Source organism: Rhinoraja longicauda, chromosome 23 (assembly GCF_053455715.1).
Source record: "Rhinoraja longicauda isolate Sanriku21f chromosome 23, sRhiLon1.1, whole genome shotgun sequence".
Classification (NCBI taxonomy): Eukaryota; Metazoa; Chordata; class Chondrichthyes; order Rajiformes; family Arhynchobatidae; genus Rhinoraja; species Rhinoraja longicauda.
Window position 1 is genome coordinate 30,384,423 of NC_135975.1, and position 25,811 is coordinate 30,410,233.

General features: G+C 52.1%; 1 protein-coding gene across 3 annotated transcripts in view; it reads left to right on the forward strand.

Moving 5' to 3' along the window:
• pde3a (phosphodiesterase 3A, cGMP-inhibited) overlaps positions 1–25,811 on the forward strand; it is a 384,185-nt gene that overhangs the window by 304,337 nt on the left and 54,037 nt on the right. For all 3 annotated transcript variants that reach the window (XM_078419978.1, XM_078419979.1, XM_078419980.1), the window contains 2 exons: positions 17,151–17,281; positions 18,376–18,595. In XM_078419978.1, coding sequence (XP_078276104.1) covers positions 17,151–17,281; positions 18,376–18,595 — 351 coding nt within the window. The remainder of the gene's footprint in view (positions 1–17,150; positions 17,282–18,375; positions 18,596–25,811) is intronic.

Below are 25,811 nucleotides of genomic sequence, written 5' to 3' on the forward strand. Positions count from 1 at the left end.
CTCCCCCTTCCCTCCCTCCCTCCTCCCGGTTAAAATGGAAACCCTACGAGGACGGACCCAACGGGGAAAGAGGGTACTGGGAAAAGGGGAGGTCCCCCTCCCTCACCCTTCCCCCCTCCCCTCCCCCCTCCCTACCCCCCTCCCTCCCTCCCCCCCTTCCCCCCTCCCTCCACACCTCCCTCCTCCCTCCCTCCCCCTTCCCTCCTCCCTCCCTCCCCCTTCCCTCCCTCCCCTCCCCTCCCTCCCCTCCCCTCCTCCCGGTTACAATGGAAACCCTACGAGGACGGGCCCAACGGGGAAAGAGGGGTACTGGGAAAAGGGGAGGTCCCCCTCCCTTCCCCCTTCCCCTCCCCCCTTCCCCCTCCCCTCCCCCTTCCCCCCCCTCCCCTCTCCCTCCCCCCTCCCCTCCCCCTCCCTCCCCCCACCCCCCTCCCTCCCCCCCTTCCCCCCTCCCCCCCTCCCCTCCCACCCTTCCCCCCTTCCCCCCTCCCCTCCTCCCTCCCTCCCCCTTCCCTACCCCCCACTCCCCTCCCGGTTACAATGGATCCCTACGAGGACGGGCCCAACGGGCACACTTGTGCTAGTATACTACTAAAACTCAGATCTTGAATATATATATATATATTCCACTGATGTCGGCTGAATACGGCAATTCCGGCAAAACGGTGAACCGTAGCGCCACGATTTTTGTACCGCCTTAATCAGCATGCGGTTCGCTGCTGGGAAATGATATTTTTATTTAGTTCGGACGCATATTTTTTAAGTTACAGAGGTTTAAAAGAGCTGCCCCCCCTGATTTATCGAAGTTTTGACAGAAGGGGGGCGCTGCGGTGCGGATTTAGTCTTCATTGTGATGTCACAATGCCCTTGTGAGATGAACTCGAGCTGACCCCACTTCCCCCCCCCCAGCGGTATTCAGCGTGTGACGTCACAATGCCCCTGTGCTACATTGTTGCGAAGAGCTGTCAAGTCAAGTCAATTTTATTTGTATAGCACATTTAAAAACAACCCACGTTGACCAAAGTGCTGTACATCTGATTAGGTACTAAGGAAAAAAATGAAACATACAGTAGCACACAAACAGTTCACAGCGCCTCCTCAATGAGCCTCAGACGCTAGGGAGTAGAAATAGGTTTTGAGCCTGGACTTAAAGGAGTCGATGGAGGGATGCTCTTTCCACCCTCCCCCTCTCTCCCTCCCCCCTCCCCCCTTTCCCCCCTCCCCCCCTTTCCCCCTTCCCTCCCTCCCCTCCTCCCGGTTACAATGGAATCCCTACGAGGACGGGCCCAACGGGGAAAGTGGGGTACTGGGAAAAGGGGAGAGCCCCCTCCCTCCCCCTACCCCCTCTCCCCCTCCCTCCCCCTTCCCCTCCCATCCCCCCTCCCTCCCCCCTCCCTCCCCCTACCCCCCCTCCCCTCCCCCCCCTACCCCCTCACTCCCCCCTCCCCCCCTTCCCCCCTCCCCTTCCCCCTCCCCTCCCCCCTCCCTCCCCTCCTCCCTCCACACCTCCCTCCTCCCTTCCTCCCCCTTCCCTCCCTCCCCTCCTCCCGGTTACAATGGAAACCCTACGAGGACGGGCCCAACGGGGAAAGAGGGGTACTGGGAAAAGGGGAGGTCCCCCTCCCTCCCCCTTCCCCCCTCCCCCTCCCCTACCTCCCCCCTCCCCCCCTTCCCTTCTCCCTCCCCCCTTTCCCCCCTCCCCCCTTTCCCCCCTCCCCCCTTTCCGCCCTCCCCTTCCCCCCCTCCCTCCCCTCCTCCCTCCCTCCCCCTTCCCTCCCTCCCCTCCTCCCGGTTACAATGGTATCTCTACGAGGACGGGCCCAAAGGGGAAAGAGGGGTACTGGGAAAAGGGGAGTTCCCCCATCCTCCCCCCTTCCCGAAAAGGGGAGGTCCTCCTCCCTCCCCCCCTTCCCTCTCCCCTTCCCCCCTCCCCCTTCCCCCCTCCCCTCCCTCCCTCCCCCCTCCCTCCCCCCTACCCCCTCCCTCCCCTCTCCCTCCCCCCTCCCCTCCCCCCTCCCATCCCACAACGGGTAAAGAGGGGTACTGGGAAAACAGGTGGTCCCCCTCCCCCCTCCCTCCCCCTCCCTCCCCGCCTCCCGGTTACAATGGAAACCCTACGAGGACGGGCCCAACGGGCACACTTGTGCTAGTATACTACTAAAACTCAGATCTTGTGTTATATATATATATATGCGCGTAACAGCGGTTTCTCTGATTTCGTCAAAACGGTGAACCGTAGCGCCACGATTTTTGCACCGCCTTAATCACCACGCGGTTATCTGCTGCAAAATTGTTTTTTATTTAATTCGGTCGCATGTTTTTTAAGTTACAGAGGTTTTAAAGCGCTCCCCCCCCCCTAAATTATAGGGGGCGCTGTGGTGCGGATTTATTGAAGGTCTTCAGATTATGATGTCACAATGCCCCTGTGAGATGGCTGCTACATTGTTGCGAAAAGCGTGTGACGTCACAATGGACAAGCAGCTGCTATTGGGTGTCTACTCTTTACAAATTTACATTTTTTTATGAGAAGCACTTGGTCAAGTCAAGTCAATTTTATTTGTATAGCACATTTAAAAACAACCCACGTTGACCAAAGTGCTGTACATCTGATTAGGTACTAAGGAAAAAAATGAAACTGGCCTTTAACTGATGCTAAGAGTGGGGGAGGGGGGGGGGTCTGAGAATGGGGAATGGGACAACAGGGGTAGTGCGGAGGGGACTTGGTGGTGGGGGAAAGAGGGGTACTGGGAAAAGGGGAGGTCCATATCCCTCCCCTCTCCCCCATCCCTCCCTCCCCCCTCTCTCCCCCCCCCCCCTCCCTCCCTCCACAAATACAACCCCATCTCTCATCAATCTCCCCCCCTCCCTCCCCCCTCCATCCTCAACACATCCCTCCCTCCACCACTCCCTCCCCCTCGATCCCTCCACACCTCCCTCCCCCAAACCTCCCTCTCACTCCCTCCCCCCTTCACTCCCTCCACCCCTCCCGGATACAATGGAAACCCTAAGAGGACGGGCCAAAGGGGAGAGTGTGGGGAGAGTAAGAGTGGGGATGGGGGAGGAGAGAATGGGGGAGTGGGGAATGGGCCCAACGGGCCCACTTTGTCTAGTATACTACTAAAACTCAGATCTTGTGTTATATATATATATATGCGCGTAACAGCGGTTTCTCTGATTTCGTCAAAACGGTGAACCGTAGCGCCACGATTTTTGCACCGCCTTAATCACCACGCGGTTATCTGCTGCAAAATTGTTTTTTATTTAATTCGGTCGCATGTTTTTTAAGTTACAGAGGTTTTAAAGCGCTCCCCCCCCCCCCCCCCCCCTAAATTATAGGGGGCGCTGTGGTGCGGATTTATTGAAGGTCTTCAGATTATGATGTCACAATGCCCCTGTGAGATGGGGATACATTGTTGCGAATACAGGCGCTGTGGTGCGGATTTATTGAAGGTCTTCAGCTTATGATGTCACAATGCCCCTGTGAGATGGGTGATACATTGTTGCGAATACAGATCGCCGTGAGAAGCACTTGGTCAAGTCAAGTCAAGTCAATTTTATTTGTATAGCACATTTAAAAACAACCCACGTTGACCAAAGTGCTGTACATCTGATTAGGTACTAAGGAAAAAAAAGAAAAGAAACATACAATGGCACGCAAACAGTTCACAGTACCTCCTCAATGAGCCTCAAACGCTAGGGAATAGAAATAGGTTTTGAGCCTGGACTTAAAGGAGTGGATGGAGGGGGCAATTCTGATGGGGAGAGGGATGCTGTTCCACAGTCTAGGAGCTGCAACCGCAAAAGCTCGGTCACCCCTGAGCTTAAGACCGGAAACGCTAGGGAATAGAAATAGGTTTTGAGCCTGGACTTAAAGGAGTGGATGGAGGGGGCAATTCTGATGGGGAGAGGGATGCTGTTCCACAGTCTAGGAGCTGCAACCGCAAAAGCTCAGTCACCCCTGAGCTTAAGACCGGAAGCTTAGTGACCGGAAAGTGTGTCTGGGGGAGAGAGATCGTTGCGGAGGGGGCTTGGTGGTGGGGGGAAAGAGGGGTACTGGGAAAAGGGGAGGTCCCCCTTCCCCCCTCAACCCCTTCCTCCCCCCTCCTTCCCACCTCCATCCCCACTCCCTCCTAAAACTCCTCCCCCTCCCTCCCCAACTCCCTCACCCCTAACTCCCCCCGTCCCCTCCATCCCTCCCTCTCCCCTACCCCTCTCCCTCCCTTCCCTCCCCTCCCCCTCCACACCTCCCTCCCTCCCCTTACCCCCCCCCCCCCCCCCCACTCCCCTCCCGGTTACAATGGAAACCCTACGAAGACGGGCCCAACGGGGAAAGAGGGCTACTGGGAAAAGGGGAGGTCCCCCTCCCCTCTCCCTCCTTCCCCCCCTCCCCTCTTCCCCCCTCCCCTCCCTCCACCTCCCCCCCTCCACCTCCCCTCATCCCTCCACACCTCCCTCCCTCCCCTCCTCCCGGTTACAATGGAAACCCTACGAGGATGGGCCCAACGGGGAAAGAGGGGTACTGGGAAAAGGGGAGGTCCCCCTCCCTCCTTCCCCCTCCCCTCCCCTCCTCCCTCCCTCCACACCTCCCTCCTCCCTCCCTCCCCTCCTCCCGGTTACAATGGAAACCCTACGAGGACAGGCCCAACGGGGAAAGAGGGGTACTGGGAAAAGGGGAGGTCCCCCTTCCTCCCCCTTCCCCTCTCCCTCCCCCCAAATACAGATCGCTGTGAGAAGCACTTGGTCAAGTCAAGTCAATTTTATTTGTATAGCGCACGTTGACAAAAGTGCTGTACATCTGATTAGGTACTAAGGAAAAAAATGTAGCATACAGTGGCACGCAAACAGTTCACAGCACCTCCTCAATGAGCCTCAAACGCTAGGGAGTAGAAATAGGTTTTGAGCATGGACTTAAAGGAGTGGATGGAGGGGGCAGTTCTGATGGGGAGAGGGATGCTGTTCCACAGTCTAGGAGCTGCAACCGCAAAAGCTCGGTCACCCCTGAGCTTAAGACCGTAAGCTTAGTGACCGGAAATTTTGTGAAAAGACACTGAGAGTGTGTCTGGGGGAGAGAGAATGGGGAGGGTCTGAGAATGGGGACTGGGGAGGGGGACAACAGGGGTCGTTGCGGAGGGGGCTTGGTGATGGGGGGGAAAGAGGGGTACTGGGAAAAGGGGAGGTCACCCTTCCCCCCTCAACCCATTCCTCCCCCCTCCTTCCCACCTCCATCCCCACTCCCTCCTAAAACTCCTCCCCCTCCCTCCCCAACTCCCTCACCCCTAACTCCCCCCGTCCCCTCCATCCCTCCCTCTCCCCTACCCCTCTCCCTCCCTTCCCTCCCCTCCCCCTCCACACCTCCCTCCCTCCCCTTACCCCCCCCCCCCCCCCACTCCCCTCCCGGTTACAATGGAAACCCTACGAAGACGGGCCCAACGGGGAAAGAGGGCTACTGGGAAAAGGGGAGGTCCCCCTCCCCTCTCCCTCCTTCCCCCCCTCCCCTCTTCCCCCCTCCCCTCCCTCCACCTCCCCCCCTCCACCTCCCCTCCTCCCTCCACACCTCCCTCCCTCCCCTCCTCCCGGTTACAATGGTAACCCTACGAGGATGGGCCCAACGGGGAAAGAGGGGTACTGGGAAAAGGGGAGGTCCCCCTCCCTCCTTCCCCCCTCCCCTCCCCTCCGCCCTCCCTCCACACCTCCCTCCTCCCTCCCTCCCCTCCTCCCGGTTACAATGGAAACCCTACGAGGACGGGCCCAACGGGGAAAGGGGTGTGCTGGGGAAAGGGGGGGGGGGGTAGAGTAAGAGTGTATCTGGGGGAGAGAGAATGGGGGGGTCTGAGAATGGGGACTGGGGAGGGGAACAACAGGGGGCTTGGTGGTTTGGGAAAGAAGAGTACTGGGAAAAGGGGAGGTCCCCCTCCCTCCCCACTCTCCTCCCTCCCTCATCCCTCCCTCCCTCCCGTCCCAGCAGCGCTGACCGCCGGGAGGTGTAGTCGCCGTCGCCTCTCCCGCTGTTTGATTTCATTTATAACAAAGACATTTATTTAAAATGAGGAGTGTGATTTTCATTAAGTTTGATTTTATTTATTTAAAAAAAGCTGATGCTCTATAGATAAGTTTATTTCCTTTTCAACAAAGAACGCTGTTTATTTTAAAGTAAAATAGACCCTCCCCCCCACCCCCTCCCTCCCCTCTCCCTCCCCATCCCCCTCCCCCCCTTCCCCCTCCCCTCCCCCCTCCACTCCACCCTCCCCTCCCCCCCTCCCTCCCCCTTCCCTCCCTCCCATCCTCCCGGTTACAATGGAAACCCTACGAGGACAGGCCCAACGGGCACACTTGTGCTAGTACACTACTAAAACTCAGATCTTGTGTTATATATATATATATGCGCGTAACAGCGGTTTCTCTGATTTCATCAAAACGGTGAACCGTAGCGCCACGATTTTTGCACCGCCTTAATCACCACGCGGTTATCTGCTGCAAAATTGTTTTTTATTTAATTCGGTCGCATGTTTTTTAAGTTACAGAGGTTTTAAAGCGCTCCCCCCCCCCCCCCCCCTAAATTATAGGGGGCGCTGTGGTGCGGATTTATTGAAGGTCTTCAGATTATGATGTCACAATGCCCCTGTGAGATGGGGGATACATTGTTGCGAATACAGGCGCTGTGGTGCGGATTTATTGAAGGTCTTCGGCTTATGATGTCACAATGCCCCTGTGAGATGGGTGATACATTGTTGCGAATACAGATCGCCGTGAGAAGCACTTGGTCAAGTCAAGTCAAGTCAATTTTATTTGTATAGCACATTTAAAAACAACCCACGTTGACCAAAGTGCTGTACATCTGATTAGGTACTAAGGAAAAAAATGAAATATACAGTGGCACGCAAACAGTTCACAGCACCTCCTCAATGAGCCTCAAACGCTAGGGAGTAGAAATAGGTTTTGAGCCTGGACTTAAAGGAGTGGATGGAGGGGGATGCTGTTCCACAGTCTAGGAGCTGCAACCGCAAAAGCTCGGTAACCCCTGAGCTCGGTCCCCCATCCACGAAGGGGGACTGGGGAGGGGGACAACAGGGGTCGTTGCGGAAGGTGCTTGGTGGTGGGGGAAAGAGGGGTACTGGGAAAAGGGGAGGTCCCCCTTCCCCCCTCAACCCCTTCATCCCCCCTCCTTCCCACCTCCATCCCCACTCCCTCCCCAACTCCCTCCCCCCCTCCCTCCCCACCTCCCTCACCCCTCCCCCCCTAACTCCCCCCCTCCCTCCTTCCCTCCATCCCTCCCTCCCCCAATCCCTCCCCCCTCCCTCCCCTCCCCCTCCCTCCCCCCTCCCCCCCCTACCCGCCTCCCTCCCCCCTTCCCCCCATCCCCCCCCTCCCCTCCTCCCTCCACATTTCCCTCCTCCCTCCCTCCCCCTTCCCTCCCTCCCCTCCTCCCGGTTACAATGGAAACCCTACGAGGACGGGCCCAACGGGGAAAGAGGGTTACTGGGAAAAGGGGAGGTCCCCATCCGTCCCCCCTTCCCCCTCCCTCCCCCCCTACCCGCCTCCCTCCCCTCTCCCTCCCCTCTCCCCCCCCTTCCCCCCCCCTCCCTCCTCCACCCTCCCTCCCTCCCCTCCTCCCGGTTACAATGGAAACCCTACGAGGACGGGCCCAACGGGGAAAGAGGGGTACTGGGAAAAGGGGAGGTCCCCCTCCCTCCCCCCCTCCCTCCCTCCCCCCCTCCCCTCCCCCTCTCCCTCCCCCCCTCCCTCCCCCTCCCCTCCCCCCCACCCTCCCCCTTCCCTCCCCCCCACCCTCCACCTTCCCTCCCCCCCACCCTCCCCCTTCCCTCCCCCCCACTCCCCTCCCGGTTACAATGGAAACCCTACGAGGACGGGCCCAACGGGCACACTTGTGCTAGTATACTATTAAAACTCAGATCTTGTTTATATATTTTTGGGGGGTTTGACCTGAATATTTGATATGTTCGCGCGTAACAGCGATTGCGGCAAAACGGTGAACCGTAGCGCGGCGGTTTTCATACCGACTTAATCGCCAACCTCCCAAACGACCGGCCGTGATATTTTCATTTGATTTAGTCGCATGTTTTTTAAGTTACAGATGTTTTAAAGCGCTGCCCCCCCCCCCCCCCCTTTTCAGGGGGGCGCTGCGGTGCAGATTTAGTCTTCAGCTTGTGATGTCACAATGCCCCTGTGAGATGAGCTCCAGCTGACCCCCCTCCCCCCCCCCCTTCAGCGTGTGATGTCACAATGGACAAGCAGCTGCTATTGGGTGTCTACTCTTTACAAATTTACATTTTTTTATGAGAAGCACTTGGTCAAGTCAAGTCAATTATATTTGTATAGCACATTGAAAAACAACCCACGTTGACCAAAGTGCTGTACATCTGAATAGGTACTCAAACGCTAGGGAGTATAAATAGATTTTGAGCCTGGACTTAAAGGAGTGGATGGAGGGGGCAGTTCTGATGGGGAGAGGGATGCTGTTCCACAGTCTAGGAGCTGCAACCGCAAAAGCTCGGTCACCCCTGAGCTCGGTCCCCATCCACGAAGGGGGACTGGGGAGGGGGACAACAGGGGTCGTTGCGGAGGGGGCTTAGTGGTGGGGGAAAGAGGGGTACTGGGAAAAGGGGAGGTCCCCCTTCCCCCCTCAACCCCTTCATCCCCCCTCCTTCCCACCTCCATCCCCACTCCCTCCCCCCCTCCTCCCCAACTCCCTCCCTCACCCCTCCCCCCTAACTCCCCCCCCCCTCCCTCCTTTCCTCCATCCCTCCCTCCCCCAATCCCTCCCCCCCTCCCTCCACCCTTCCATCCCTCTCCCCCTCCCCCCTCCTTCCACCCTCCCTCCCCCCTCCCGGTTACAATGGAAATCCTACGGGGACGGGCCCAACGGGGAAAGAGGGGTACTGGGAAAAGGGGAGGTCCTTCCCCCTCCCTCCCCTCTCCCTCCCCCTTCCCCCTCCCTCCCCCTTCCCTCCCCTCCCCCCTCCCGCCCTCCCTCCCCTCTCCCTCCCCCCTCCCCCCCTTTCCCCCTCCACCCCCTCCCCTCACCCTCCCTCCCCCTCCCCTCCACACCTCCCTCCTCCCTCCCTCCCTCCCGCTTCCCTCCCTCCCCTCCTCCCGGTTACAATGGAAACCCTATGAGGACGGGCCCAACGGGGAAAGAGGGATACTGGGAAAAGGGGAGGTCCCCCTCCCTCCCCCTTCCCCCTTCCCTCCCCCTCCCCCCTACCCGCCTCCCTCCCCTCTCCCTCCCCCCCCCTCCCTCCCCCTCCCCTCCTCCCTCCACACCTCCCTCCTCCCTCCCTCCCCCTTCCCTCCCTCCCCTCCTCCCGGTTTCAATGGAAACCCTATGAGCACGGGCCCAACGGGGAAAGAGGGGTACTGGGAAAAGGGGAGGTCCCCCTCCCTCCCCCCTTCACCCCTCCCCTCCCCCCTCCCTCCCCCCTCCCTCCTCCCTCCCCCTCCCCACCTACCCGCCTCCCTCCCCTCTCCCTCCCCCCTCCCCCCCTTCCCCCTCCCTCCCTCCCCCCCACTCCCCTCCCGGTTACAATGGAAACCATACAAGGACGGGCCCAACGGGGAAAGAGGGGTACTGGGAAAAGGGGAGGTCCCCCTCCCTCCCCCTTCCCCCCTCCCCCTTCCCCCTCCCCCTTCCCCCCTCCCCTCCCTCCCCCCTACCCCCCTCCCCCCCTACCCCTCTCCCTCCCCCCTCCCCCTCCCCCTCCCCCTCCCCTCCACACCTCCCTCCTCCCTCCCTCCCCCTCCCCTCCTCCCTCCCCCTTCCCTCCCTCCCCTCCTCCCGGTTACAATGGAAACCCTATGAGGACGGGCCCAATGGGGAAAGAGGGGTACTTGGAAAAGGGGAGGTCCCCCTCCCTCCCCCCTCCCCTCCCCCCTCCCCTCCCCCCTCCCTCCCCCCCTACCCACCTCCCTCCCCTCTCCCTCCCCCCTCCCCTCCCCTCCCCCCCTCCCCCCTCCCTCTCTCCCCCCTCCCTCCCCCACCCCCCTCCCTCCCCCTACCCCCCTCCCTCCCCTCTCCCTCCCCTCCCTTCCCCCCTCCCCTCCCCCCCTCCCTCCCCCTCCCCTCCTCCCTCCCTCCCCCTTCCCTCTCCCCCACTCCCCTCCCGGTTACAATGGAAACCCTACGAGGACGGGCCCAACGGGCACACTTGTGCTAGTATATATATATGTGTGTGTGTGTATATGTATATATAGACACACACCCATATATATATGGATTACCAAGTTTGCAGTTGACACCAAGATTACTGGGGTCGTGGATTGTGAGGACGCCTGCTGTATGGGGTGACGGCTGGTTGGAGCCGACTCAATGGGCCGAAGGGCCTGTTTCCGCTCTGTATCTCTCAAGTCTGAAGTCGTAAAAAAGTACGACACAAATATAAGTTTACTCCTTGCTTAAAATGCAGAAAGAAGGAACTGCAGATGCTGGTTTACCAAAAATGTGCTGCAGTAACTCTGCGGGTTGGGCAGCTTCTGTGGAGAACATGGATAGGTGATGTTTCGGGTCGGGTCCATCCCAAAGCTGCCCGATTTTTTTGTGGAACAGCAACTCTCTGTGAATCTATACTCTTAGTTCTACTTTGATCTTGGGGTCCAAGACCATAGCCCCTTGAAAGTGACAACACAAATAGATAAGGTAGCAAAGAAGTCATATGGGTGTAGAACATAGAAGGGGAGAGCACATGAATGGCCCCTTCGGCCCACATTGTTTGACCTTTGTCCCACCATCTCCCTATCAAAACCTCCCTCACTATGTCCACATTACCTACCAAGTTTTGTCCTCCCCTCCTCTCTTCTAGCTTTCACCCCCCCCCCCCCCACAATCAGTCTAAGAAGGGTCCCGACCCAAAACGTCACCTATCCAAGTTCTCCAAAGATGCTGCCTGACGCGTTGTGTTACTGAAGCAGTTTGTGTCCTTTTTGCTTCATTCTTTGCTTGTTATCTTAATACCAGTGCTGTTAAAGATGGAAAGGGAGTTGTGATCAATGAAATAGTAATCTTGCACATTATTTTTCAGTAAATAGTTATTTGGATTTTCCAAAACAAGAGAGGAAAGTTAATTGTCATAAGTCCTGACAATACATTCAAAACTCCGCTGCCTGTCTACTCACCCACACCCCGACCCGTGACCATATCACCCCCGTCCTTTACAAACTCCACTGGCTCCCCATCCCCCAGAGAATCCAGTACAAAATCCTCCTCATAACCTACAAAGCCCTCCATAACCTGGCCCCATCCTACCTGACTGACCTCCTCCACAGGCACACTCCCACCTGCACCCTCCGCTCTGCTGCTGCCAATCTCCTATCCCCCCACATCCGGACCAAACTCAGATCCTGGGGGGACAGGGCTTTCTCCATCGCTGCTCCCACCCTATGGAACTCACTACCCCAAACCGTTAGAGACTCCTCCTCACTCACCACATTCAAAACATCGCTGAAGTCTCACCTGTTCAGTACTGCCTTCAACCACTGAAGGTCACCTCACCTTCTGTCTCCTTTCTCTGTTCGTTTACTTATTTACTTATTTATCTATTTATTCATTTCCCTATGTTCTCTAAATCTCTGTAAAGCGTCTTTGAGTATATGAAAAGCGCTATATAAATAAAATGCATTATTATTATTATTATAACTGAACAATGAATTTCTCACTTGTAACAGCATAACAGGCCTGTAAACTCACAGATATAGTATATATAAAAATCTAAACCTCAATAAATGAATTAGTGCAAAACAGGCCAATCCTTGTCCTGCACCCATCATTTTCCCAACTTTCTCCTGCCTTCTACAATTAGTCTGAAGAAGGGTCGGGACCCGAAACATCACTCGTCCATTCCCTCCACAGATTCTGCCTGACCCACTGAGTTACTCCAGCACTTTGTGTCTTTTTTTTGTTGCATATCAGCATCTACATTTCCTTGTGTCTACATGCCATTATCCATAGGTTAGTTGGTGTTTTGTAGTGGCCAGGAGCCTGAGGGTTGCTGGGAAGAAGCTGTTCTCGATCCTGGAGGTCACAGTCTTCAGACTCCTGTACCTTCTTCCTGATGGTAGGAGTGAAATGAATACGTGGCCAGGGTGGTGTGGGTCTCTGATGATGCTGGCTGCCTTTTTGATGCAGCACCTCCAATAGATATTTGGAAGTGTTGAGGTCATGCTTCAACCCTGCTGGCTACCTAATGCCCAACCCAAGGTAATGCTTCAACCCAAAACCCACCAAGATGTCCGGATACATAGAAACATAAAAACATAGAAAATAGGTGCAGGAGGAGGCCATTCAGCCCTTCAAGCCAGCACTGCCATTCATTGTGATCATTGCTGATCATCCACAATCAGTAACCTGTGCCCAACTTCTCCCCATATCCCTTGATTCCTCTAGCCCCCAGAGCTCTATCTAACTCTCTCTTAAATTCAACCGGTGAATTGGCCTCCACTGCCCTCTGTGGAACTGCAGATGCTGGTTTACAAACAAAAACACACAGAATGCTGCTCTAATGTATCTCCTACTCTGGCCAAGTAAGCCTTTGAAGAAGGTCGCATGAATTCCCCTTTAAGTAGTCAATGCACCTTCCCTCCAAACTTTTATTGCAAAGTAAAACTGGAACACAATCGAATTAGAGAAGTTGACAATAGCAAATTTTAAAATTCTATGGTTACGATCCTATATAGTGTGATAGAATTAAATTGTACAGCACGGATACAGCCCCTTTGGCCTAATTTGTCCATGCTGACCAAGACATCACATCTAAGCTCGACCAATTTTCCCACATTTGGCCCATATCCCTCCAAACCTTTGTCCATGTTCCCGTCCAAGTGTCCTTTGAATGCTGTACCTGCCTCAACTACCCCCTCTGGCAGCTCCTTCCAAAGACCCACCACCCTCTCAGTGAAAAGGTTGCCCTTAGGTTCCTATTAAATCTTTCCCCTCTCACCTTAGACCTATGTCCCATGGTTTCTGATTCCCCCATTGTGAGTGAAAGATTGTGTGCATTCCCTTTATCTATCTCCCTCGTGATTTCATACAGCTCTATAAGATCACCCTATGGATAATGTAGATATGAATGAATAAATAAATAAATTAATTAATTAATTGATTGATTAATTAATTAATCAGTTAATTAATTAATTAATTGATTAATACGCTTATTGGCCAAGTGTGTGCATATACAAGGAATATGCCTTGGTGCTCCGCTCACAAATGACAACACAAACATACAGTTAACAATTAAGAATAAAGCATAAACACATCAAAACAATAAAGATACATGATCGATGTTCGGTGTGGAATCGGTAAGCCGAAGGGTCTGTTTCCATGATGTATTCAGGCAATCACCCTTCAGCCTCCAGCACTCCAAGGAATAAAGCCGTAGCCTGCTCCACCTCTCCCTATCACTCAGGCCATCGAGTCCTAGCAGCATCCTTGTAAATGGCAAATATCTGATACCCGATTTCTGATAAACACGTGTAGGTTTTGGACTTTGCAGATGAGGGAACAAAGGGCCCGTAATACATAGTTCTATTAAGAATGATTGGATCAAGCTGGAAAGGGTGCAGAGAAGGTTTACGAGGATAGAGCCAAGACTCGAAGGCCTGGGCTACAGGGGTAGCTTGAGCAGGATGGGACTCTATTCCTTGGAGCACAGGAAGATGAGGGGTGATCTTAGGGAGGTGTACAAAATCATGAGAGGAATAGATCGGGTAAATGCACATTATTTTTCCCATGGTAGGAGAATTGAGAACCACAGGACCTAGGTTTAAGGTGAGGGGGGGAAAGATTTAACAGGAACCTGAGGGGTACCTTTTTTACAAAACACGGTTGGTGTATGGAATAAGCTGTTGGACTCGGTAGTTGAGGCAGGTACTATTGCAACATTTAAGAAACATTTGGAAAGGTACATGGATAGGATAGGTTTGGAGGGATATAGACAAAATGCAGGCAGTTGGGACTAATGTAGATGGGACATGTTTGCCAGTGCGGGCAAGTTGGGCCGAAGGGCCTGTTTCCACGCTATGTGACTCCATGACTATTATTAGAATAAATCAAACTGCTACAGTTGTGATCCTTTCAATTTCAATTTCAACAAAAGCCCCAGATTGAAACAGCCAAGTTTTGCACATCTCCACATGTAGAACTGTTCCTGGAAAAGAGTGTCAGAAATCTGATATTAGTAGAAAATCTTGAGCATCCCACTGCAATAAATAATTTGTGGAAACGAGCATGAGTAATATGGATTGGACTTGCTATTACCTAATGCAAACCCAAAGTAACGCTTCAGCCTAAAACCGGCCATGGAGAGAGGCCTGGATACAAGGAACTGCAGATGCTGGTTTACACACAAAAAAAAGGGAGTGCTGGAGTAACTCTGCCGGTCAGGCACAATCTCTGGAGATCAAAAGTGCTAGATCCAAAAATACCCAAAGTCTGCTTAAAGTATTGAAAGGTGGGAGATACAACATGGAAACAGGCCCTTTGGCCCATCGAGCCCACGCCGACCATCGGTCACCCATTCATGCCAGTTCTACGTTATCCCACTTTCCCGTCCACTCACCACACACTTGGGGCAACTCACAGGGGGCCGATTAACTTACAAACCCGCACGTCTTGGTGATGTGGGAGAAAACCGGAGCACCCGGAGGAAACCCCACGCAGGTCACAGGGAGAACGTGCAAACTCTGCACAGACAGCATTGGAAGTCAGGGGGTGGAACCTGGCTTGTTTGATCTGTGGGGAGAGGCTCCACTAGTTATGCCACCGAGAGAACGTGCAAACTCCACATAGACAACACCCGCGGTTAGGATTGAACCCAGGTCTCTGGTGGTGTGAGGCAGCATCTCGACCAGCTGTGCCAATGTGTCCAAATTTAAGGTTAATATTTTACATCTATCGTTAACCCTTTGTGGACTTCCCTTCTCACTTCTTCGGTGCACCCAGTTGTGCTATTAGTATTTAATAACTGTATATTCGAACGCACTTTTAATAAGATGTTAGTCATAGTGATAGGCTGCAGAGATTACAAACTCAAGTTAGGAACATTGGCTACTATTGAAAACACCTAGTTGAATACTGCCTGGATTAGAGGACTTCTGCTACCGGGAAAGGTTGAATAGGCTTGGATTGTCTTCTCTGGAGGTTGAGAGGAGACGATAGAAGTATCCAAAATATTATGAGAGGCATAGACAGGGCTTTCTACGCCCTTTTACGCTGGATGGAAATATCCAACACTAGAGGGCATAGCTGATAGCTGTTCTGTGAGAGGGAGGAAAGTTTAAAGGAGATGTGCGGAGCATGTTTTTTACACAGAGTGGGGGTGGGGGGGGGGGGTGTGGAAGGCATTACCAGGGGTGGTGGTGGAGGCAGATGCAATGGCGATGTTTAAGAGGCTGTGGTTTCTGGAAGTGCAGGGAATAGAGGGAAATGGATCATGTACAGGCAGATGAGATCAGATAACTTGGCATCATATTCGGCACAGACACCGTGGGCTGAAGTTCTTGTACAGCACGTTCTTGTGCTGCACTGTTCAATGTTATATGTCCATGAATATTGTCAAGTTACAAATGGATTTAGATTTTCCATTATAGAGTACCCTTTTGAAGCGTTTATAGAAAATAAACGATTATTCAGAGCTCTATAGGTTTGCCAATTCTTAGTCCAAGTGATCCAAAACTTATTTGTTGTCACATTGTGGATCAGTATCTGATTTATGGGGCCTATGTATCTTTTTACCTCCCATTCCATTATCTTTAGAGCAACTTCCTCCAACGTCACTATTTTGTTTTTAATTCTCCCAGGATTTCCAAAATCTTCTTTGGTTTAATGTCAACTGTTGGCCATTATGTTCCTCTGAACATCTTAAGAGGTTTTCTCAGTGCTTACAGTTTAGAGATACAGCATGGAAACAGGCCATCTGTACAGTCCAACCATCAATCACCCGTTCACACTAGTTCTATGTTTTCCCACTTTCTCATCCACTCCCTACACACCCTGCTCTTAAGGATATCAGGGGGTAAGGGGAGAAGGCAGGAACGGGGTACTGATTGAGAATGATCAGCCATGATCACATTGAATGGCAGTGCTGGCTCGAGGGGCCGAATGGCCTACTCCTGCACCTATTGTCTACACACCAGGGAACAATTTACGGAGGGCAATGAACCTACAAACCGGAGCACCAGGAGGAAAACTAGTGTGAATTAATTGGGAAGGCACATTGTCGCAGCTGGTAGAACTGCCGCCTCACAGCGCCAGAGACCAGGGCTCGATCCTGATCTCCAGTACTACCTGCGTAGAGTTTGTATGTTCTCCCGGTGACCATGTGGGTTTCCTCCGGGTGCTCCGGCTTCCTCCCATATCCCAAAAAGACGAGCAGGTTTGTAGGTGAATTGGCCCTCTGTAAATCCACCCTGGTGTGCAGGGAGTGAATGCAAAAATAGGATAGCATGGAACGAGTGTGGACGGGTGATCGATGGTCGGCGTAGACTCGATGGGCCGAAGGGCCCATTGCCATGTTGTATCTCCATACTAAATACCAATACCATTACCAATTTCTGCAAGGTTCTGAGAAGGTTGTTGGCTGCAACCTTCCCCCCATTGACGGACTGTACACTGCAAGGGCCAGGAAGCGAGCGGGCAAGATCATCTCTGACCCCTCTCACCCTGGCCACAAAATCTTTGAAGCACCTCCCTCTGGAAGGCGACTCCAGACTGTCAAAGCAGCCACAGCCAGACATAAAAACAGTTTTGTTCCACGAGTAGTAGTTCTACTCAACAAGCAAAGTCTGCCGTCTCTTTTTTGCTCTGGTTTATTTTCACCCACATGTTTAGACCGTAATGTTGAATCCTTGTTGTTTTGATGTGTTTATGCTTTATTCTTAATTGTTAACTGTATGTTTGTGTTGTCATTTGTGAGCGGAGCACCAAGGCACATTCCTTGTATATGCACATACTTGGCCAATAAACTTATTCATTCATTCATTCATTCATTCATTCATTCAAGACAGTAAAAAGGAGAAAAGACTGCCCGGAAAAGTGAGACGTTAGTGAAAAACACAATTCGGAAAAAAACTTTTGAGACTTGTAGTGTCAGTGAAATTGAATGAATGGTTGTGGCAATAGTGGTTATCATCTCTGTGTTTCACAGTTCCTTTAACACAGAGCCTTACAACTGCTCTCCCTCAGTCCTGATGACTATTGCTAAAAGTCGATCGTTCTCAGCCTCCCATGCAATTGTCAACACCAACCACATGAACTCCAAAAGACAAATTCGACAAGGTGAGCAAATGTGTTTTGATTGTGACTTTTCTGTGCTGACATGTTTTTTGAACATTAATTAAAATGAAAAATTAATCTTTGGATCTTAACTGTCACAGGGACAGAAAGTGCTCTGAACAGACTGCAGGTCAGGCAGCATCTGTGGGGAGTGAAACAGCGTTGACGTTTCAGGTCAAATACCCTTCATCAGAACCCTTCAACTTAGGGTGGCGCAGTGGTGCCACGGTAGAGTTGCTGCCTCTCAGTACCAGAGACCCGGGTTCGATCCTGACTACGGTGCTGTCTGTGTGTGGAGTTTGCACGTTTCTCCCTACGACCGCATGGTTTTCCTACGGGTGCTCCGGTTTCCTCCCACATCCCAAAGACATGCGGGTTTGTAGGCTAATTGGTCCTCTGTAAAATTGCCCCTGGTATGTAGGGAGTTGATAAGCAAGTGGGATAACACAGAACAAGCATGAACGGGTGATTCGGTGGGCCAAATGGCCTGTTATCTTGCTGTATCTGGTGTAAATTAAACTAAATTTAATTTGTTTGGTGGGGGAGTCCCGAACCAGGGGCCACAGTTTGAGAATAAGGGGTAGGCCATTTAGAACGGAGATGAGGAAAAACCTTTTCACTCAGAGAGTTGTGAAGCTGTGGAACTCTCTGCTTCAGAAGGCATTGGAGGCCAATTCCCTGGATACTTTCAAGAGAGAGTTTGATAGAGCTCTTAAAGATAGCGGAAGGAAGTGATATAGGGAGAAGGCAGGAATGGGGTACTGTTTGTGGATGATCAGCCATGATCACGGAAAATGGCAGTGCTGGCTCGAGGGGCCGAATGGTCTACTCCTGCAACTATTGTCTATTGTCTAATTTTCAGATTTCCAGCCAGCGCCTGTTTTCTTGTGAACGTGCGATCGATGGTGACATGGAATCGATGGGCTGAAGGGCCTGTTTCCATCATGTTCATTCATCTTCATTTACTCTTAACATACATGACCTCTTGTTAAAGATGACCGGTTGCATTGAGAATTTGGGGTTTCCTTTTCTTTTGTTCAATTGATCGGTCAAGTCCAAGAATAGAATTGCTGACTGGGTTGTTCTTTTTTTGCCAGGTTACTCTTCGAATATCACACCTCTCACCTCGCCGTGCCACTCGCCGATACCGGGGACCCCGGCTGGAAGTCCCACCTCCAAAACTTCCGCCGTTGAATTCCCGGACACCGCGGATATCGTGACCAAACCAGGCCGGAACCCACACAAGCCGCTGACCTACACTCAGAGCGCACCAGATGTGGCAGGGCAGTTCAGGGGCACCTGTGTCGTCTGCACTAGGTAAGCGCTTGTCTTTTCTTTGCTCTCCTCCGCACTGCCTACACTTGCACCTGTCATCGCCTAGGAAGGCTGGAAGACAGGCTAGGACTTCCCAAAGACGTTTGGGTTTGTGCTGTGTAATTAGTTTAGTTTACCTTAGAGATACTGCGCGCAAACAGGCCCTTCGGCCCACCGAGCCTGCGCCGTCCAGCGATCCCCGCACAGTAGCACTGTCCTACATTCACGAGGGACGGAGATGAGGAAGAACTTTTTCAGTCAGAGAGTTGTGAATCTGTGGAATTCTCTGCCTCAGAAGGCAGTGGAGGCCAATTCTCTGAATGCATTCAAGGATTCAGGATTTCTTTATTTGTCATCCAAAAAAACAAGTCTTTTGGACGAGATTTCGTCACCCACAGTCCAACAATAGAGCAATAAAATAAGCAAATTACACAACCGCAACCAACACAAAACACAAAACAAAAAGAAACACCCATCACAGTGAGTCTCCTCCAGACACCTCCTCACTGTGATGGAAGGCCAGAATGTCTTTTCTCTTCCCCTGCCGTCTTCTCCCGCGGTCAGGCTGTTGTACTTGCCACGTTCCAGGCCGCGCCGGACGGTGAAAGGTCCGCAGCCGGCCGACCCAAGCCCCGCGATCCGGGGCGGGCGAAGATGCTGCCGCTGCACGTCGGGGCGGTCGTGGCTCCCGACATTGAAGCCCCCGCCGAGTAGAGAAAAATCCCGCTCAAGAGAGAGCTAGATAGAGCTCTTAAGGATAGCGGAGTCAGGGGGTATGGGGAGAAGGCAGGAACAGGATACTGATTGAGGATGATCAGCCATGATCACATTGAATGGTGGTGCTGGCTCGAAGGGCCGAATGGCCTACTCCTGCACCTATTATCTATTGTCTATTGACAAGCTGCAATTTTATCAAGCCAATTCGCCTACAAACCTGTACGTCTTTGGAGTGTGGGAGGAAATCGAAGATCTCGGAGAAAACCCATGCCGGTCACGGGGAGAACGTACAAACTCTATACAGACAGCACCCGTAATCAGGATGGAACCCGGGTCTCTGGCGCTGTAAGGCAGCAACTCTAGCCGAAGACTCTAATCCTAACATCCCACTGAACCCACTCCCACTCTCGGCAAAAGGTACAGAAGCTTGAAAGTACGCACCACCAGACTCAAGAACAGCTTCTTCCCATGTGTTATGAGGCTTTTGGGCGGCCATTGCATAAGCTAAAGTAATGTCCGATTCACCTCTACCCCATTGTGAACATTGGACTTTGTCATAGAGTCAACAGGTTGGGCCAAAGGGCATGTTTCCACTAAACTAAATTAAACTGAACATGATGGAAACAGGTCTTTCAACCCACCAATCACCTGTTCACACTAGTTCTGTTTCTCATTCGTTCCCTACACACTAGGGGGTAATTTACAGAGGGCCAATTAACCTACAATCCCGGAAGTCTTTGGGATGTAGGAGGAAACCGGAGCACCCGGAGGAAACCCACACAGTCACAGGGAGCCTGTGCACATTCCACAGAGAGTCGACACCTGAGGTCAGGATCGAACCCGGGTGTCTGACACTGTGAGATAGCAGCTCTACCCGCTGCACCACTGTGCTGACCTTTTTGTAGGTTTGCACCCTGTGTTGGCATTGTTTGGCACAGTATCGCTGCATGTGTTATAGATACATGATACATCACAGCTGTGTCATGTATCACCATTCATTTAGATTGAATCTGCAACATGGCTTTGTACTAGGGTTGCCAACTATCTCACTCCCAAATACGGGACAAGGTGACGTCACCACGTGACCTCACCCAGCCAGCGGTCACGTGCTCCCGCTCCACCAATGGCGGCCGCCCGGGCCGGGAGGCAGGTTGCTCCACAACCTCCGTTAGGCAAACACACTCGGCCCCACTACCCAAACACACTCCGTTAGCCTACACTGTTCCGGCCTACAGCGGCCCAATGGCCTAATACGGGACGAGGGCGGTCCCATACGGGACAAACCAATTTAGACCAAAGTACGGGATATTCCGGCTAATACGGGACAGTTGGCAACCCTACTTTGTATGAACTGCTCGCTTTTGCATAAATACAGGATGGCTAAAAGTTTTGTGCTGTACACAGCTACTTTTACTGTCTCCTAAACTTGTCAGCTGAGTTCATATGACCAAGGAAATCCCCTTACTGAGTGCAAAATGGATAAATATTTGGATTAGTAAAGTCAAACACTGTAAAATGATGAGATATAATCACGCAAAAATTGCCCTTCAAACTAACACCCACTACCCTAGACACTACTCCCCACATCCTCCCCATCACCATCATCCATTCCTACAAGTCTCCTACATTTCTATACAGCTGCTTTAGTTTACTTTAGTTTAGTTTACAGATGCAGCATGGAAACAGGCCCTTTGGCCCCAACGAGTGTGCACCGACCATCGATCTCCGTACACTAACACTATCCTGCACTCTCTGGACAATTTACAACTGAAGCCAGTTAACCCTCAAGCCTGTACGTCTTTGGGATACGGGAGGAAACCGGAGCATCTGGGGAAAACCCACGCGGTCACGGGGAAAACGTACAAACTCCGCACAGACAACACCCATAGTCAGGATCAAACCCGGGCCTCTGGCGCTGTAAGGCAGCAACTCTACCGCTGCGCCACCGTGCCACCATACTGTTCTGGCTCCTATGATTTCTCTGATATTAGTCTCCAGTGATAACAAATGTCCTTAGTCCTGCGTTTAAGAATGTTCTCCCTGCAACCCGTCTATCTCTCAAACTCTCTGTCCTTTAAAACACATCTCCCAGATCAACACTATGTACTATGTATTACCTGTTCCAATATTCTTCTCGTGTAGGAAGGAACTGCAGATGCTAAAACGAAGATAGACACAAAAAGCTAGGGTAACTCAGCGGGTCAGACAGCAGCTCTGAAGAAAAGGAAAAGGTGACTTTTTGGGTCAAGACACTTCTTCAGAGCGAAGAAAGATCTCGACCCCAAACATCACCTATCCCTTTTCTCCAGAGATGCTGTCTGGCCCACTGAGTTACTCCAGCTGTTTGTGTCTATCCAATATTCTTCTCTGTGATTTGATATTCTGTCACGCTCTTTGATCACAAACACGCAAATTTTGGAGAAACTCAGCGGGTCAGGCAGCATCTGTGGAGGGAAACGGACAGACGACGTTTCGGGTCGGGATCCTCCTTCAAACTCCAAATACAAATGTCTGACGAAGGGCCTCGACCCAAACCGTCGCCTCCCTGTCCATTTCCCTCCACAGACGCTGCCTGACCTACTGAGTTCCTCCAGCGCTTTGTGCTTTGCTCAAGATTCCAGCATCTGCAGTTCCTTGTGACTCCTGTTTACTTTTTGAAGGCATCTCTGTTATATTTCTGAGGCATGATATAACTTCAAGATATAGTTGTACAAAGACCATGAGGATGAGTGTTGATTAAGTTTCGCTCTTTTTTAGTTAAAAAAAGCAGTATTTAAACAAAACTCTGGAAAGGCGGAGGTTGGGAGGAGACTTGAGTGGATAAAATGATGAGAGGCATATATATGGTAGACAGTCAGAACCTTTTACCCAGGGTGGAGATGTCAAATACCAGAGGGCAAAGCTTTAAGGTGAGAGGGGAAAAGTTTAAAAGAGATGTGTGGGGTAAGTATTTTGCACTGAAGGTGGTGGGTGCCTGGAACGTGCTGCCAGGGGTGCTGGTGGAGGCAGATCTGACAGCGGTGTTTCAATTACCTTTGGATAGGCACATGGATATACAAGGGAATGGAGGGATATGGATCACGTGCAGGCACATAAGAGTTGGTCTTGGCATCATGTTGGGCAAAGACATTGCGGGCCGAAGGGCCTATTCCTGTGCTACTGTTTTATGTTCTACTAGACCAAGTGGACCCGTTGGGCCCAAACCTCTCCTGCATTGGTGCAGCACCCTCTCCCCCCTCCCCCTCTCTCTCCCCGCTCCCTCCCCCATCCTCCCCCTCCCTCCTCCCCCTCCCTCCTCCCCCTCCCTTCTCCCCCTCCCTCCTCCCCCTCCCCTCCCCCTCCTCCTCTCCCTCCTCCCTTCCCCTCCCTCCTCCCCTCCCCCCTCCTTCCTCCCCCCTCCTCCCTCCCTCCTCGCCCCCCTCCTCCTCTCCCTCCTCCCTTCCCCTCCCTCCTCCTCTCCCCTTCCCTGCCCTCCCCTCCCCCCTCCCTTCTCCCCCTCCCTCCTCCCCTCTCCCCTTCCCTCCCCCCTCCACCCCCTCTACACCCCCTCTACCCCCTCTTATCCTCCCTCCCTCTCTCCCTCCCTAGGAGATAGATTTAAACATTAAAATGTGAATAACTTTAAAAGTATAACACCGATTTCAATGAAACATCTTCCATTAGCACCAAAGGGACGACCGTGAGTAAGGTGGGCCTAAAATAGTTGCGCTATCGTGAACAGTTTTGACTGTAGTTCAGGAACAAACAAACAAACAAACAAACGAGAGTTTTAGTATATAGATTGCCAGCACACTACTTGAAGAGCACAAGTAGGGTCCTGGCCCGAAACATCACCCACCCTTTTTCTCCAGAGATGCTGCCTGACCCGTTCAGTTACTCCAGTACTGAGTGTTTATCTTTGGTATTAACCAGCATCTGCAGTTCCTTTCTACACACATCATTTGTGAAATTTGATGCATGATTTTAGGGCACCATGTGTGCCCTTTGACCTTTGATGTGCCCCGTCGATGACCTCTTAACATCGAGCAGCTGGCCAAATATAAAATTGCCCTCTTGCTAATTAGGACAAGCAATGGCCAGGGCAGACGGATTGGCAGTGTGCTACAATTATTAAATCACCGTTAGAAGCCATGAATATTATTCCCACCATCTCCTGCGAAATTTGAATCTGGTCCCATGCTGTTCCTATTTCATGTTTGAAAACGCACCCCTCCAGATTCAGGGACAGTTTCATCCAAGTTGTTATCAGGCACTTGAACCATCCTCTCACTAACTAGAGAGTGGTACTGGCCTCCAATCTATCTAATTGGCAACCTTCAGACTATGTTTATTTAGACTGTATAGGCCATTATAGTGCGCTAATTGCAGCATGGTTGTGCAGTGGTACAATTGCTGCCTTTACAGTGTCGAAGACCCGGGTTCAATCCTGACTACGGGTGCTGGCTGCACGGGGTTTGTATGTCCTCCCTATGAACAAAGGCCAGAGATTGCCTGCCTCTTTTTCATGTCTAGCCTTCGTCCACCCATCTGCTAATCAAAGCCTCCCTCAGCTGTGTCCACCTATCACTTGCCAGGCTCAGTCCCACCCTCGCCTCTCTTCCAGCTTCCTCTCCCCCCCCCCCCCCCCCACTGCAATCAGTCTGGAATAGGGTCCCGACCCGAAGCATTGCCTGGGCAGTCAGACCCACTGAGTTACTTCAGCACTTTAACTGGAGTAAGCAGATAGACGTTTAGAAACATAGAAAATAGGTGCAGGAGTGGGCCATTCGGCCCTTCGAGCCTGCACCGCCATTCAATATGATCATGGCTGATCATCCAACTCAGTATCCCGTACCTGCCTTCTCTCCATATCCCCTGATCCCTTTAGCCACAAGGGCCACATCTAACTCCCTCTTAAATATAGCCAATGAACTGGCCTCAACTACTTTCTGTGGCAAAGAATTCCACAGATTCATCACCCTCTGTGTGAGGCCGGTTGAACTGCAGCAAGTAAGAATTTTATTCTAGACACAAGGAACAGCGGCACGGTGGCGCAGCGGTGGAGTTGCTGCCTTATGGCGCTTACAGTGTCAGAGACCCGAGTTCGATCCTGACTACGGGTGCTGTCTGTACGGAGTTTGTACGTTCTCCTCATGACCGCATGGGTTTTCTCCGAGATCTTCGGTTTCCTCCCACACTCCAAAGACGTACAGGTATGTAGGTTAATTGGCTTGGTATAAATGTAAATTGGCCCTAGTGTGTGCAGGATAGTGTTAATGTGCGGAATCACTGGTCGCTGCGGACTCACTAGGCCGAAGGGCTTGTTTCTGCTCTGTATTTCCAAATAAAAACTGTGGGTGCCGGTTTACAAAGAAAGAGACAAAGTGCTGGAGTAACTCAGCGAGTCAGGCAGCATCCCTGGAGAACATGGATAGGCAATGTTTCAGGTCGGGACCCATCTTCGGACTGATTGTAGTAGTGGCCATCAACAAACACCCCACCTATCACTTGCCAGGCTCTATCCTGCCCCCACCTCTAATCCACCTTTCTCCCCCTGTAATATAACCCATCTGAAGAAAGGTCTTGGCCTAAACAATCACATCCATGTTCTCCAGTCTGACCCTCTGAGTTACTCTGGCACTTTGTGCCTTTTCTCGAGAATTTCATTGGCCTGTTGTCAGTAAATATGACAATTAAATTCTCTTGACTCTTGAAAGAAAATTTGAAAGATAAGGCATAGAAGAAAGAACTGCAAATGCTGGTTTATACCAAAGATAGACACAAAGTGCTGGAGTAATGGGGCGGCTCGGTGACTCAGTGGTAGAGTTACTGCCTTAGAGCGCCAGAGACCCAGGTTCAATCCTGACTACGGGTGCTGTCTGTACAGAGTTTGAACGTTCTCTCGGTGACCTGCATGGGTTTTCTCCAGGAGCACCGGTTTCCTCCCACACTCCAAAGACATACAGGTTTGTAGGCTAATTGGCTTGGTAATATTGTGTGTAGGATAGTGTGTGTAGGATAGTGTTAGTGTGCGGGATGATCGCTGGACTCGGTGGGCCGATGGGCCTGTTTCAGTGCTGTATTTTTCAACTAAACTAAACTAAACTCAGCAGGTCAGACTCTATGACTCTCTGTGACTGGTGACGTGATCAGAAATGTCAAAGATCACCAGATTTTTAACTGCAGTCACTGGAAGATCTTGTTATTGTCCAAAACGGAGGTGATTTTGATTTTCGCTCAGGCTCTCTGTGTGATGTTCTCTGTCTTGAAAGCAGTCTACATGAAATGATGGTAGACACAAAATGCTGGAGAAACTCAGCGGGTCAGGCAGCATCTCGGGAGAGAAGGAATGGGTGACGTTTCGGGTCGAGACCCTCGACCCGAAACGTCACCCATTCCTTCTCTCCCGAGATGCTGCCTGTCCCGCTGAGTTGCTCCAGCAATTTGTGTCTACCTTCGATTTAAACCAGCATCTGCAGTTTTTTTTCCCTACATGAAACGACTGCGTTTTACAATCGTTTTT